Source organism: Psammomys obesus, unplaced genomic scaffold (genome assembly GCF_907164565.1).
Source record: "Psammomys obesus unplaced genomic scaffold, mPsaObe1.curated_primary_1811, whole genome shotgun sequence".
Classification (NCBI taxonomy): Eukaryota; Metazoa; Chordata; class Mammalia; order Rodentia; family Muridae; genus Psammomys; species Psammomys obesus.
The window spans coordinates 320,172-336,358 of NW_026591816.1; the positions used below are offsets into that span (position 1 = coordinate 320,172).

At 53.2% G+C, this 16,187-nt stretch overlaps 1 protein-coding gene across 1 annotated transcript in view; it reads right to left on the reverse strand.

The window, feature by feature from the left end:
- Notch3 (notch receptor 3) overlaps positions 1-16,187 on the reverse strand; it is a 49,636-nt gene that overhangs the window by 15,307 nt on the left and 18,142 nt on the right. Inside the window, exons 15-29 of the mRNA XM_055612076.1 lie at positions 15,789-15,902; positions 15,170-15,325; positions 13,104-13,329; positions 12,573-12,774; positions 12,296-12,443; positions 11,725-11,909; positions 10,159-10,291; positions 9,829-10,086; positions 9,629-9,747; positions 8,784-9,349; positions 5,881-6,213; positions 4,042-4,196; positions 3,542-3,764; positions 2,199-2,283; positions 472-634 (exon numbers count right to left, since the gene is read on the reverse strand). Of these exons, the coding sequence (XP_055468051.1) occupies positions 472-634; positions 2,199-2,283; positions 3,542-3,764; positions 4,042-4,196; positions 5,881-6,213; positions 8,784-9,349; positions 9,629-9,747; positions 9,829-10,086; positions 10,159-10,291; positions 11,725-11,909; positions 12,296-12,443; positions 12,573-12,774; positions 13,104-13,329; positions 15,170-15,325; positions 15,789-15,902 (3,066 nt within the window). The remainder of the gene's footprint in view (positions 1-471; positions 635-2,198; positions 2,284-3,541; positions 3,765-4,041; positions 4,197-5,880; positions 6,214-8,783; positions 9,350-9,628; positions 9,748-9,828; positions 10,087-10,158; positions 10,292-11,724; positions 11,910-12,295; positions 12,444-12,572; positions 12,775-13,103; positions 13,330-15,169; positions 15,326-15,788; positions 15,903-16,187) is intronic.

A 16,187-nucleotide genomic window follows, 5' to 3' on the forward strand; every position in this document is an offset into this window, starting at 1 on the left:
AGAAAAAGAGTGAGCTGGGAGGTGGTGGCACACACCTTCAACCCAGCACTCAAGAGTCAGAAACAGGCAGATCTCTGAGTGAGAGGCCAGCCTGGTCTACAGAACGAGTTCCAGGACAGCCAGGGCTACACAGAGAAACCCTGTCTCAAAAATGAAAAGAACAGGAGAGAGAGAGAGAGAGAGAACAATAAAGAAAATAAATGAAAGAAGAAAATTTCAATCTCATTTAAAAAAAATGTTCAAGACCCAAATTTCCTCAAGGTTTTCCTTTACAAGCCAGGTATATTCTGCTTTACTTGAGCTACTCTGCGTTAGCATCTTATTACTTATAACCGGAAGTCTGGCTTAACACACACACAGGGCACAGAAGGCCAGACACTGCCAGAACGCAGCCCCACATGTGAGCGACCGCCCACACGTGAGCGAGGACAGGAAGGACCAATGTGGAGGTCCTTGGGGAGGCACACTCACCAGGGCCACGGACGTTGACATCCATACTGTCGGCATCTGCATCCCCCTGAGGTGGAGTCAGCGCCATGGCTGGTGCCACGCGGATATCAGCAGCAACCAGGTGGTGTTGGGTCCACTGGCGACAGTCCACAGGCTCCTCAGCTGCCACGCTGGGCTCCTCTACCTGGAGGGACACCATGTAAGTGCTAGGAATCAAACACAGGTCCTTTGGAATAACAGCCAGCATCTAATTGTTGAGCAACCTCTCCAGCTTCCAATTTTAAATAAATAAATAAATTAATTAATTAATAGATAAATAAATAAAAAAGAGCAGAATATTTGGAATTTTTTAAAATTATAGGCATTCAGTCCTCCTACTCTGGAAACTACAGATCCCTAGTGAAAGGGACATGGAAGCTGGAGGCTGTGACACAGCCTGTAATCCCAGCTGCTGGAGAGGGTGAGGCAGGAAGACTTTCTCTTTCTACTTTAGTAGCCCTCAGTAGAGAGTGTGCGTGTGTGCATGTACGTGTGTGTACGTGTGTGTGTGTGTGTGTGTGTGTGTGTGTGTCTGTCCATGTGTATTAAAGCCAAAGAACTACCTCATATATCATTACTCAGGCACTGTCCGTCTCTTTGTTGTGGTTGTTTTATTTTTTATTTTTTTATTTGAGACAGGGTTTCTCTGTGTAGCCCTGGCTGTCCTGGAACTCTGCAGACCAGACTATCCTTGAACTCACCGAGATCCACCTGCCTCTGCCTCCCAAGTGCTGGGGTTAAAGGTGTGCGCCAGCACTGCCCAGTGCTGTCCATCTTGTTATTCAAGGCTAGGCGAGCTAACCAGCTGGGCGTTGCTGGTTTGTGGGTCTAGGGATCAAGCTTAGGACCTCAGCACTTTACCAACCGAGCAAGCTGAAAATGGAGGGCACAGTCAAAAGGTGTGGCCCCTAGAGATGAACAAAACCCCATACCACAGGGGACACCTTCAGGCTGGGCATGCTGGACAAAGAACACGGTGTGCCCTCTAGTCCCTCAGGTTGTGGGGACCCTCAACTATAAAATTATTTTATTGCTGCTTTACAACTGCACTTTTGCTACTGTTATGATTAGTAAAAAAAAAAATCTGTGTTTTCTGATGGTCTTAGGTAGTCCCTGTGAAAGGGTCACTTGACCCCCCCCTACAAAGGGCTCACAACTCACAGGTTAAGGGTTACTGCTCTAGGGTGACCCGAGGCAGGCCTGGGAGCAGGAACTTGTGTGAAGAAGAACCAGATAGAGAAGGGGAACCCCACCTACCCAGGGAACCCATGGCAAATCTCTGTTCCTCCTAACAAGGCAACAGAGCCACATCAAGAAGAAAATGAGCCAGGTAGTGATGGCGCACACCTTTACCCCCAGCGCTCAGGAGGCAGAGGCAGGTGGATCTCTGAGTTGGAGCTACCCAGAGAAACTCTATCTTGAAAAACCAAAAAGAAGGAGAGGAAGGAGGAAGAGGAGGAGAAGGAGAAACAGAAGGTAGAGAAGGAGAAGGTGGAGGTAAAGAAGGAGAAGGTGGAGGTAAAGAAGGAGAAGGTGGAGAAGGAAGAGAGGGAGAATGTGGAGAAGGAGAAGATGAAGAAGAAGCAGAGGAGGAGAAGACACACAGTTGTGGCAATAGAGAGAGAATGAAGATTTCCCTGGGCTCTCCAACTGACCAGGAAGTGCAAACCTGGAACCCTGGGGGAAAGAGTGAGAGAAGCAGGCAATACCTTCAGTCTCTTGGCTTCTGGGCACTCTGAGTCCATCCAGTCTATGGCCACCTCCCCCATGAGATTCTCACCCTTGGCCATGTTCCTTGGGGGAAACCGGAAGAAAAAGACATGAGAAAGTTACACTAGAGACATCTAGTCTGGGGGGAGGGGAAATTTGGGGTTCGATTCAAGCAGGTCAGAGGCAGGTCGGGAGTTGAGGAGGGTCTAGGGTTGTTGACAAACATTCCAATGAGGGATAGAAGAAGGATAGAGATGAAGTTGCAGGAATTGTGGCAGGTGTTAATCAAAATGTTTTTTGTTTTTTTTTTTTTCCATTTGTGTGTGCATGAGCATGCACATGTATGTTCGGGGGGCACAGGAGTGCACATGTAGGTTGCAGGGCTGAGGCTGATAACTAGAAATCGCCTTCTGTCTCTCTTCAGTCTTGATCATGGAGGCAGGGTCTCTCAATCAAACCAAGAGCTCATTACCAGTCAGCTTGCTCTAGGGATCAGGACTCCACCTTTCAAGGCAGGCTGCCACGCCCACTGAGCAGTTAGGGAATTTATGAAATTTATACAGGTTCTAGGGACCTAAACTCCGGTCTTGACACTTGCTCAGCAATCACTTAAAGTACCGAGCCATCCCTCAAGCCCCAGGAAACCAGAATCTTAAGGTGAACTGAGAATCAGGAGTGTCACAAAAAATGGACCCTGGCTAGACAAACTGCAGGGCACAGAGGTCACAGAGGGACAGTGTCAAAGGTCACAGAAGAGGAGCTACTAGCATGACAAACAGGACGGATAGCCGGGATTGTAAATGTCATGATGAGGAGTCAGGGGTCATGGAAACCTAGGGAAGGGTTACAATCAGAATATGGTTATAGTATTGAGGGACAAGTCAAGTTGGAGGATTGGGATTGAGAATCACAGGAGAATTAACACTGGTCTGGGTTAAAGCAGGGGTCTGAGGTGAGGCCAAAGGTATAGGTGGGTTGAAGGGAGAGGTAATCCCAGGATCATCAAGGATACAGTCCTCTTTGTCAGGGACAGGCTGAGGTAAAGACAAAGTCTTGAGGTCAGCAGTCATATAAGAATGAATCAAGATGAATTCTGTGAGGCTCAGGGAAAGCTATGAGCCAGGAAATGGATAGAAACAGAAAATAAGGTCAAGGTCAGGGACCAGGGGTGATCTAAAGGGATCATGGAGTCATAGGTCAAGAGGATTAACACTGAAGACCCAGATAGAGTCTGTAGTTAAAGTCAGGGTAGGGTCAGAGGTTAGAATATGACCAACGTGGATATAACCCAGAGCTTGCAAGGGCCCCATAGCTGGGCATGCAGAGCAGACAAGGTTCTCACTTCATGCCCAATGCGTCTTGTCCCACAGGCTCCCTCCGGCCCTTGTGACCAGCTGCTATGTCCTTGTGCAACGCAAAACCCTCAGGGAACCAGAGGGTACTGTGTTCCCGCTTGCGTCTGGCCACCATGACACCCAAGATGAAGATGACCAATAGAAAGACGGATCCGGCCACCAGCAGCGGCAGCAGTGGCACGCTCTGCTCTGGAGGCTCCAGCGGCTCTCCTGTAGGAAGGAAGCAGCACGTGAGCCTTCAGCCACGCAGCAGGGTGGGAACACCCGGGTGGGGTTTCAACCATAGCTATGGCGCGTGGAAGGCGAGGAGCAGGGCGTGAGGGAAGGTGTCGACTTTGAGTGGCTCTTCTCTGTGGGTTAGCTTAGCTACGGGGCAGGGCTCTAGTCGGCAGGCTGGGCTGTAGCCAGCAGACAGACCTCTACTCACAGGGCTTCAACCACTATCTGTTGCCACGCCATCCGTGTCCATGTCTTCTTCCCATCTTACCTCGCACATCCCGAAGTGGGTACGGGAAATCGAGTCGCTCCACGGCAGACAAGGCTCCCAGATAGTCAGCAGCGCTCTGGGCATCAGGGAAGCAGTGGTCATTCTCGGGTGACTGCAGGCAGAGCCGGTTGTCAATCTCCAGCATCACTACAGAGCTGTGGGGACAGAGCAGAGGGACCCCAAGGCTCTAGACCCCCCGCCTCAGAGAGCCGCTTTCCCCTCCGCTCTCCACATGTCTAACACCCACCCAACTCCCAGCTGGAGACCACTGTCCCGTTGGTCACCAGTGTACCCAAAGCTGTGAATTCAATAAGGGGTGCGTTCGCCCTGGTGGGGACCGTTGGTGTAGCTTCTCTAAAGCTTGCTCTTTCTCCTCTATCTTTTTTTGTGGAGTTGGAGATGGACTGAGGGCCTTGAAGGTGCAAGTGGGACTCTGCCACTGACCCACACGCTCTGATGTCCCTCAGCCCTCAGGTTTCAGTGTACCTGGAGTCCTTTATGTCCTTCCTTCCTCCTGATTCCTTGAGTCTCCCTTCTTTCCTTCCAGTGACCCCGAGAACCCAGTTGTCTTGCATCTGTCTTCAGCTCTCACTCATCTCCTCCTCCTATCTCAAGACCCCTTAGAACAGCAAGCTTCAATGTGGCCTCTGCTTCTCACCCTGGGTCCTCATCGCTAAGCCGCCTCAGCCAACAAAGGGCACATGCACCACCACAACCGTCTCCTCCACCTCTGGCTGCATCCAACCAGGGCCTACAAACCACAGTACCGCTGAAGTCCAGCCCTCCTTTCTCCGTCCCGGCCCACTCCTCAGGCCCTGAGACACCCTCAACAAACGCCTCTCCCACTTCAGATTCCCCCTACTGAGTGCTGTGGCTCTCATGAGATGGGGAGAGGGAAAAGAAGAGGGAGACAGAGAAACAGGGAGGTCAAGGGTGAGAGTGTATGCCTGCAATTCTAGTATTCGGGAGGGCTGAGGTAGGCCAAAGCCAAGCTGGGCTACACAGAAAACTCCAGGCCGGAGCCTGGAAAACACAAACAGAACAAACAGCAGGAGGAGGAGGAGGAAGAGGAGGAGGAGGAGGAGGAGCTAACAAAATGGCTCAGTGGGCAAAGTGCTTACTGTGCAAGCCCGACAACCTGATTTGAAGTGCTGGCAGCTTCATAAAGGTGAAAAGAGAGACCCGGATCCACACAGCTGTCCTCTAACCTTGCATACACGGGGCGGCACTTGGGCATATACATCATACACATGAGAATACTTGCAGGGGGGCTCGAGACAGGGTTTCTCTGTGTAGCCCTGGCTGTCCTGGAACTCGCTCTGTGGGCCAGACTAGCCTTGAACTCAGATCCACCTGCCTCTGCCTCCCAAGTGCTGGGATTAAGGGCGTTAGCCATCACCGCCTGGCCATAATAAATACTTTTTAATTAAAGTTATTCTTTAAAGGGCCATACGTGCCTTTGACTGCCGTGAAAACAATCTGCCTCTTCTGGTGGGGACAGCAGCACTAGACCCGATGTGCAATTTTGCGAAGCCACCCCTCACCCCATTCTGTTGCCTCCCCGTATTCTCTCCCAAGGGACAATCTGGAGGCATTTCTCAGGGTCACCGCTAGGAGGTGCTGTCACCTGCGTTTGAAGGGTAAAATTCTAGCGCTGCAGCTAGGCTCCTTGTAGTGTGCGCAGGGTGAGCAAAGGCGCCAACAGCAAAGGAGACAACCCGACCGCCAAGGTTGTGCAAGCTTTGCCAAGGAGCGCTCTAGGCTAAGAAGCGGGAAACACAAGGTCTGGATCACGAGTGCCCAGCCCACGGCACGCAGCGCTGGGCCACAGTCACTCACCCGATCACCTCGGGACCCAGCTCGCGCCGGACCCGGGATTCGGAGCCAGGGCTCGGCCGGTGGTAAGGAAAGACCATGGCCTGGCCACGCGCATCGAGGCGGAAGCGCAGCGAAGTGCGCAGAATAGCGCTGAGCCGCTGCAGGAAGTCGGCGCTGGAACGCAGCAGCTCCTCTGGCGGCAGGAGAACGGTGAGGACCAGAACCCCTCGTGCCAGAAGGGCCGGAACCTCGCTGGCACAGTCCAGCCCATCCCAGCCACACTCCTCAGTGTTGCAGCCCTGGTCACAGCGGCCATCTGCAAAGTGGTCGGCGCAGTACTTCTCATACACCGGGCTGGGGGCACAGAGCACAAGATCAGAGATTCCCCCGGCCACCTAAATGCACACGCAGCAACGAGCAGTGCCGGTCAGTGTTTGCACAAGGTGGACAGAATGTCCTTACTCATGTCAAGCTTTCCGCAAATGCAGTCGTTGGCTGCATAACCACGGGTTCTGTTGCTACTTTAAAATACCCGGGACTAAAATTATTTCAGAGTTCAAATTAATGTGGGCTTTAGAATATTTGAATATATGCTTAAATAGTATATACACAAGTAAATGAAATATCCTTTTTTTTTAGGGGTTTTGTTTTTAGTTATTTCAAGACGGGGGGTTTCCTCTGTCCATCCCTGGCTGTCATGGGACTCGCTCTATAGACCAGAATGGCCTGAACTGCAAAGATTCGACTGCCTCTGCCTCCCAAGTACTGGAATTGAAGTGAGCCGATGCCACCTGGCACAGAGATTTATTTATTTTGTGTATGAGCGCTCTATCTGCATGTGCACCTGCATGCCAGAAAACGGCATCAGATCCCATTATCGCTGGTTGCGAGCCACTGTGTGGCTGCTGGGAACTGAACTCAAGACCTCTGCAACAGCAGCCAGCGCTCTTAACTGCTGAGCATTCTCCCCAGCCCCTGCAATAACTTTCTATAAATATTTTAAGGTTAAGATGATATCTCATGTAGTATCTCAGGCTGGCCTCAGACTCGCTGTGTCAGCCGGTCATGCTAGCACACACCTCTAAACCCAGTTCTCCAGAAGCAGGGGCACGGATGTTGTGGTGAGTTGAGGGCCAGCCTGATCTACATAGCCAATTCCAGGCCAGCCGGGGCTACACAGTGAAACCCTATTTTTTAATAAATAAATAAAGCTTTGTAGCCGAGGGCGATCTTGAGCTTATCCTCTTGCCTCCACCTGCTGAGAGCTGGGATTACAAGCATGCACCCCCCTCACAGTTTAGGTGGATGCTTGGGACCACAGCCAGGGCTCTGCCCATATTAGCGAGTGAAACACCACCAACTGAGCTGCATCCCAGCCGTCTGCCCGCAATTTATGTCGGGCACCTCAGGGACGAGGCCTGAGAGTAAACACAAAAACACACACCCCCAAAAGTAACTGTTTTTAGTGTGCCTGAGTTGGGGGAGTTGTTTTGCTCCATGCCATCGAGGTTACTTTGCCACTAAGCTACTCCCCAACCTGTGCCTAAATTTTGACTGCAACTTGTCAATGAGGTAAACGAGGGGATTTTCCTGCCCATGTTCCACATGATTCAGGGTTTCAGATCTGAGATTGGGGGTGCTCAATATATCAATATATCAACTCTTAACTGAGCCCTGCTCTGGGCTCCCACGTTCACCAAGATGCCACCCACAAATCCTTGCCCCAGAACTGGCATCCTTGCAGGCAGAAAGAGATGTGGCAGGAGATGAGGAGAGTATGCAACATCCCAGTTAGGTGACAATAAACGGCAAACATAAACATACACGTGGTACTATTTGGACTGACACACTGGGAAGCAGGGGCAGTGCTGGGCCACCCAGGAGGCATTCTCAGTGTGGATAGCACCATCTTCCTGGGGAAGAGGGAGAGAACAGGTCAGCCGGTAGGAGGAAGCACAGCATTCCCAGGAAAGAGCAGATGTGGAGCCCCTGAGGGATGGCAGAGGTCAGGGTGACTGGGGTGCTGTGAGGAAGGGGAAGGTTGAAATGGAAAATAAGAAGGAGCCAGAGGGGGCTGGAGAGATGGCTCTGTGGTTAAGAGACAAAGGTAGGAGAGGGTTCCAAACAAACAGAGGGCACACAAAAGGATGCAGAGATATAGAATGCATGGGACAGAGAGGGACAAGCAAGGAGATAAGACGACAGGGGAGCAAGGAGTTGGAACGCACACAGAGGGAGACAGAGAATCCATGGGACAGGAGGACGACCAGAAGAGGCATGCGGATGAGCAAGGGGGACACAGAGGATGGGCAGACAGATGGCACACACCAGGCTAGCGATCAGACAGACGAATGGGCAAGAAAAAGCACAGGGAGCTGGGCGTACGATGGCCCCAGAACCCACAGGGTAGAAGGTGAGGGCAGACTCCTACAAGGTGGTTCTCTGTCCTCCACAAACACGCACACAAATAAGTAAATGTAATGTTCTGCTTGCTGGTTTTAGTTTTGAGACGGGGCCTCGCTGCGTAGCCTTGCCTGGCCTGGAACTCACTGCGTAGAGCAGGATGCCCGTTTATTCACATAGGGACCTGCCTGTCTCTGCCTCCCAATTGCTGGGATTAAATGGGTGGGCAATTACACCCAGCTTAATTTTTAAATTTTTAAGAAAGACGTATTAACAAGTCGTCAGTATGGACAGATGTAATATGAAACTGCAGGCAGACAGAAGCAAATGGGCAAGATACGTAGGTGAAAATATAAATGGGCAAAGATGAGGCACGTAGGTGGAAACGGGTGGATGAAAACACAGGTGTCCTGGTGGTAGCAGGGACAGACCATCAGATGGTCCAAAGATGGACTGACATGCAGAATGGGCCAGGTGCCAATCACTGACCGACAGTGCGACTTACAGACGGACAGACTCACTTGCAAGTGCGTTCTCGGCCACCAGAGTAGCAGTCAAAGTTGTCATAGAGGCAGGCTGGAGAGCTGCAGGCCGGGTCGCACCGGCTGTTGTTGAAGAGACGCCAACACTGCAATGCCTCACACTGCCGCCAGGGGTCGTCTACGTTCAGAGAGCAGTCACCGCCATCCCAGCCACAGCCCGGGCTGTTGCATTCGCGGTCACAGTTCTGGTCCCCTCGCTTGGCCTGGCAAGTGGCTCGCGGGCACCGTGGCTCCTCCGGGACCTCAGGGGCTGTGGACGGGGTCTCGCAACGCAGACCAGCCCATCCCGGAGCGCATACACAGCGGAAGAAAGGGGCATTCTGTGCAGACAGGCACGAGCCCCCGTGCAGACAGGGGGCGGCCGCACAGCTAGCATTAGTAGCTCCTGAGGGCGACCCCCTAGAGGCCCGGCAGGAGGGTCCGGACAGCCCGGGAGGACAAGCACAGCGTGGCCCGCGGGCCGTCTGCTGACATGGGATACCCACTGGGCACTGCAGCTCTCGGCAGGTGTGTGCCACCCGCTCGCAGCGCAGACCCCAGAATGGCTAGTGATGGATGGGGTGAAGGAACCCAAAGACAAAAAATGGTAATGAGAAGAAACAGGGGGGCGGGAAAGAGAGAGAAAAGTGGAGGTCAAGACTTGAGAAACCATGACCCCGCCTCTCCCATCCTCTCCAATTCCAGCAACCTTCCCTTCCCCAGGAGGCCAAATGAGCAAGCCACAGTTTCATTAAGTACACCCAGCATCTCTCAGAATCCCTTGGCCTTCCACTTTTCCCTTATAGATATACCCTTCCCCAAGGGCCTCCATTTCTTCCACTTACCTGGACACAGTGACAGGTGAAGGTCAGCCCACCTCCACGGCCCGGACTCGGACGACACTGGCCTCCATGCTGACAGGGCTGGGACTCACAGGGGGACACAGCAGTCTGACAGCGAGGCCCTGGACAGGCAGAGGCAGGACGCTCGACCACAATGGCAGAACCACGGTTGGGTTCCTGGCCAGAGTGTCTGTCGTACTCACCTGTGAAGCCAGGATGGCAGAGACAGTGGAACTTTCCCCCGGGATCCTGCAGGCAGTCCCGAGTATGCGCTGCATGGCAGGCACCCGGGCGACACTCGTTGATGTCTGCCTCACAGTGCAGACCTGTGTATCCTGGGGGACAGTTACAACGGAAACCGCCCACCAGGTCCACGCAGGTGCCGTTGTGTAGGCACCGGACACCTGAGTCCACGGATGGGCCTGGGCCACAGTCGTCCTCATTGATCTCACAGAGAACTCCTAGGGGGTGGGAGAGTGGTCAGCAGAGGCAAGAGACTCTTGTCCTGTGCCCCAACCCCGGCCTTGACCTACCGAGTGTGCCAGGGGGACAGGAGCAGAGATAGTGGGCCACAAGGTCTATACAGGAGCCTCCGTGCTGGCAGGGCTGGGAAGCACACTCATCCACATCGTGCTCACAGCTGTCACCAGAGTAGCCGGCTGGACACTGTATCAAGGCAAGAGAGGAACTCACTCAGCCCCGGGAGACGGCCATGCCCGGGCAAACCTGTGAGCACACGGAAGCCCAGCACAAACGGACATACCTAGACATTCAAAACACAGCCAGCAGAGAGGACAGACTTACCCAGTACAAGGAAACACACTGTGCTTGTTATTTTTTATCAACTTGAACAAAACCTAGACATCTCTGGGAAGAGGGAATCTCGCTTGAGAAACCGCCTCCTTCAGATCGGCCTGTAGCATGTCTGTGAGCTATTTTCTTGACTGCTGACTGCTATAGGAGGCCCCACCCCCTGGGCGGGTGGGCCTGAGCTGTGTAAGAAAGGTAGCTGAGCAGTCCAAGGAAGCAAGCCAGTAAGCAGCATTCCTCTGCGGTCTCTGCTTCAGTTCCAGCCTGCAGTGCCCTGCTCTGGGACCTTCCGTGGCTTCCCTCAATGATGGACTGAAACCTGGAAATTTAAGGAAAGCCTTTCCTCCTTCAAGTTACTTTTGGTCGGAGTGAGACTGGGAAGGACACAGCACACTCAGTACAGACGGACATATACTACCCCAAATCACACACCCAGACACAGACACCCACAAGTCACTCAAACCCACAGAGGCACCGCCCTGAAGACAGAAGCTCACACAAACATGCCCAAATCCTTCCATAAAGGCATGAGGCTGAGGAGCTGAAGAAGTGCTTCGGTGGGTAAGAGTGCCTGCCGCACAAACATGAGGATCTGAGTTCAAATCCCCAGCACCCACTTACAATGCTTGCTGGGCACACACAACAAGAGGGTCACAGGGGCTCACCAGCTGGCAGCCTAACAAAGTAGAGTGACAGAGGAGGATACCTGATGCCTTCCTCTGGTGTGTGTGTGTGTGTGTGCTGTGTGCATCCAGTGCTCACACACACACACACACACATAAAGCCACAAGAGGAAAAGAAAAGGCTGTGAAGGCTGGTTGCACCCCCCTTAATCCCAGGACTCAGGAGGCAGAACCAGGCAGATCTCTGAAAGTTAAAGCCAAAAAAACAAGAGAGAAAGAAAAGAAAAAAGACGAAGAGGAAAGGGGGAAAGACACACAAACAGAAATGGCGGTGCACTCCTTTAGCAGCAGCACTTACGCCAGAGGCAGGCAGATCTCTGTGAACTGGAGGCCAGCTTGGACTATACAGCAAACTCCAGGGCAGCCAGGGCGACACAAAGAGACTATGTCTCAAAAAAAACTAACCAGAAACCTAAAAGCCAGACATGCAGACAAGGGATGAAGCTCAGTGGCAGAGGGCTTGCCTGCCACACATGAAGCGTCCCTGTTCCCTCACCTCGGAGGGAGGGAGAGCGAGAGAGACAGAGACACAGAGAGAGGTCCACTGACAGGACAAAGAAACACACCCAAGCATGACTGCCTCCTCTCCCTGAGAGGCACACTTACCTCGCACACATAGCCCCCCATGTAACCACGGCAGGTGCCCCCATGCTGGCAGGGCTGGGCTGTGCAGGGGTCCGCCTCCTGCTCACAGTGGCTACCCGTGCGGCCCTCTGGACACACACAGTAGTGGGAGCGGTCTTGGTCCACGCACTGCCCGCCTGCGTGACACAGCTGCTCCACCCGTACCCCTGAGAAGCAGAGAGTGACGTCAGGCACGGAGGTGGCCGTGCACCCTTCCCTCTTCCGGCCGCATGACACATACATCCAGCAGCCCAGCTGTCATCAACCGCTAGTGTCTCACCCACACTCCAAAGGCTCTCAGGTAACGGGTCAGCTGGCGTGGCCTCTTTCCACAACACACGACGCTGCCGCCTCTACCACCTCAGTCACACACACGCCATCCAGCCGTCTAACCATGACCGATACGATCCCCATCCTGGCCAGCTATTCTACATGCATACCGGGCCACGCAGCTCACTGGACCCGTGCATTATGTGGCACCTTCATCGGGCTTAGACCAGCAAGAGGTGCGTGCGAATCACCCTCCGCCCCACACGCCACATGCTCTCCTCACCCATCTGGGCTGCAGCCTCCCTGCAGGGCAGGCTCTGCACGTCACAGAGGCGACCACTCCATCCAGGGAGACAAACGCAGTAGGCCCCAGCCTGGACACAGCGACCCCCGTTCCGACAGGGCGCCTGGCTGCACCAGTCCACTGGGTTCTGCAAGAGAAGCCTTCAAGGTCAGCGCTGCGAGAGACCCTGGAAACGAGGCGGGCACCCCCCTTCAGGATGCCCCGAAGGCCCCGCCTCACCCCTGACTCTTCCCCCAAGACCACAGACGCCACCCACCTGACACTGACTCCCAGTGAAGCCCTCTCGGCAGATGCACTGAAACCCTGGGTGGCTGGGGTTGCAGGTGCCCCCGTGCAGACAGGGCCGGGAGAGGCAGGGGTCAGCCTCATACTGGCAGTGGGCGCCTGTGTAGCCAGGGCGACACAGACAGCTGAAGGAGTTCACGCCATCCACACAGGCCCCTCCGTTGAAGCAGGAGCTGGAGGGCAGGACGAGAAGGTCAAGCTCCCCCACCTGGAGGCCCATCTGACCCTCCCAGGATTAAGTGCATCCCAATTCCTGACCCTCACTGTCCTCAGCAAGCTACAGCCCTGTGAAAATCTCACCTGCTCTCTTCACCTCTGGGCCCTGCCTCTGCCTGGGCCTCAAGAGGACTGGAGTCTGTGACTTCCAGTTAGCCTTGCCCTGTCCTCTGAGGGTGCTGTGCAATCATCCTGAGAGCCCGCAGATAGATGCCAAGCCCAAGAAGCCGTCTCTGGCCCCCATTCCATCCCAGGCGCCTTGGTTTCCAGCCCAGACCCCACCCACCTGGGGCTGCAGTCTGGCAGGTCAGTCTCACAGTGGAGGCCTCCGTAGCCGGGCGGACAGGTACAGGTGAAGGAGGCCACGTGATCAGTGCAGGTGCCAGGGCCACAGGGGCTGCTCAGACACTCATTCACATCTCCATCACAGCGAGGACCAGCAAAGCCGGTGAGGCAAGAGCAGGAAAAGGAGCCCACGCCGTCCTGGCAGGAGCCGCCGTTGAGGCAGGGGTCTGCAGAGAGCGGGAAGGAAGTCTGCTCATTCCCTACGCCCGCATCAGCCTGGCCTGACCTAGTGCTTCCCACAGGGAAAGACTCGGGAGGAAGCCAGAGGGCACCGTCCTTCTAGTGTGCTTGCTTGTTTTTGAACCTAGGTAGCCATGACTGGCCTAGAGTTCAATAGGTAGACTAGGCTGGGCTTGGTCCATATTCTGCCTATATTCTGCCTTCCGAGTGCAGAAACTGAAGGTCCACACCACCGCACCCAGCCTGCAAGAGACGCTCTTGGTCAGAGATGAAAGTTTGTCCATTTTTGTGGTCAAGCCTCCCCTACAAGTTGTCCTCCGGCTTCCACACGAATGCCACGGCACACATGTGTAACACACAGAAATAAATCAGTGTAAAAAAGTTTTTTTATAAAAAGCCCTGTTGATCTATAGAGCTGGGCCTACCTATTCTGAAGTTCAGAATCTGTGGGTTCAACCAACAGACGAAAAATAGTGAAACTCAGAGATTGCCTAAGGACTTGACCATGCACACCTTTTCCTTGGAACTCCCTGAGCAATAGAGTATAAACACATACACGGTGTGTGCGTTGTGTTCGGTACTTCAAGCCATCTGGAGGGTCCAGCAAGATGGCTCTGCTGATGAAGGCGCTTGCCTGAGTTCAATCCCTAGGACCCACAAGGCGGAAGGGAGAGCCAACCTCGGCAAGTTCTCCTTTGGCCTCCACAAATCCCATGCAGTATGCGCGCGCACACACACACACACACACACACACACACACACACACACCATACATACAATACTTCAAATTAAAAATGGAAGTCTAGGTTGGCGAGATGGCCCAGCATGGGTAAAGGCATGTGCCAGCAAGTCTGACATCCTGAATTGGAGCCCCAGGTCCCACAAGGTAAAGGACAGAATCCCAAAAACTGTCCTGGGGGGGGCCTCCACACGTGCCACATACACACCCACACACTTGCCCACAATAATAAGTAAATGTAGCCAGGCGTGGTGGCTCAGGCCTTTAATCCTAGCACTCGGAGGCAGAAGCAGGTGGATCTCTGTGAGTGCGAGACCAGCCTGGATCTTCAGAGAGAGAGTTCCAGGACAGCCAGGGTGGTTACACAGGGAAACCCTGTCTCAGAAATAATAATAATAATAGTAATAATAATAATACGGGCAAGGTTTTCAATAAAAAAGTTATCTAGAGATGACTTAAATCCTCGGGAGGATACGCAGAGGCTATTTGCAAACATTAAGCCACCTGACAATAACAGACTTAAGCACCCTGGACTCTGGAACCCACAGAGGCTCTGGGGCCCAAGGAATATGTGTGCTACTGGTTCCTGAGCACGCACAGGCCTATGGTGACCAGCGTGGCTACCACTAGCCACGTGAGGCTAATGGGCCCTTGATATAGCTGTAGTCCAGATAAGATAAGCTGCAAATTTAAACTCAAATTTTAGAAGGCTTATAAGTGGAAATGAAATATTTTCCAAATTGGCTTAAATAAAACATATTTTTTAAATTTTTATAACATTTTGGGGTTATTATTTCTTCTCTCTCTCTCTCTCTCTCTCTCTCTCTCTGTGTGTGTGTGTGTGTGTGTGTGTATGTGTGTGTATAGATCAGAAGACAACTTCATCAGATTGAACTCTGGCTTACAGGCAAGCACCTTTCCCCAGAGAGTCACCCCACCAGCCCACTGCTTATTCATCCACGGCGCTGGGGGGTGGAATTAACGCCCTGACACATGAGGAGAGTGAGAGCAGCACAGTGTCAGGTACACAGTATGGCTTCATGGGTGGGTTCCCTGTGGCAGCACCGCCCTACGCTCCCCGTACTTACTGGGCTCACAGTCGTCAATGTCCTGATCACAGAAAGGCCCAGTGTATCCCCCATGGCAGATGCACCTGAAGCTCCCTGGCAGGTTGGCACAGGTACCATGGGGGCCACAGGGTAAGGCGTCAGCACACTCATCCACATCCTGCTGGCATCGTGGGCCTGGTGGTGAGACAGGAAGCAATTAAGGTCAAAGGTAAAGTAGAGTCTGAGGGTGCCTGCAGCTCTGAGGCAAGGAAGGGCAGACAGGCATTCGTACCTGGGCACTTGGCACATGCCACTCCTGAACTATGTCCTGCCTATCTCTTTAGCTGGCGAATAGACGCTCTGAAGTCACTACTTCAAAAACTTGTCATCAAACCTCAGGTATCCCAGCATCCTCAGCCCCTAATGGCTCCCTCTTACCCTAAGCTGACTCACACAGGCTACAAATGTCTGGATCCAGCTGTCTTTTCTCAGAATGAAGGACCTTCAAAGGCAGAGCAGGGGTGTATCCCTCTGGGCTCCCTAGCATCACCCAATATGAAGTAAGGTGCAGAAGAGGAAGGGGAGGGAAAAGGAAGAGAAGGAGGAAGAAGAGAGAAGGGAAAAGAAGAAAAAGGAGAAGAGGAGGGCACTGGTGTACCTTGCCAGCCTGGGGGACAGGAACAGACAGTCAGCTGGCCAGGGTCAGACTCACAGTGGCCTCCATGTTCGCAGAGGCTTGGAGTGCAGGGGGACATCACCTCACACTGATGGCCTGTAGGGAACAGGCAGAGCTTAGTTTCGAAGGCTCACTGCTCCCATCTCCCCCACTTCTGAAGTCCCCACCCTGATATCCAGAAAAGACAGAGACAGAGAGGAAAAGGAGGAGGAAGAGGAGCAGGAGGAGGAGAAGAAGAAGGAGAAGGAGAATGCAGAAAGGGCTGGAGAGGTGGTTCAGTAGTTAAGAGCATCTCTTGCCCAATCCTGAGGACCAGACCTCAGACCCCAGCGCCTATATATATATATATATATATATATATATATATATATATATATATAT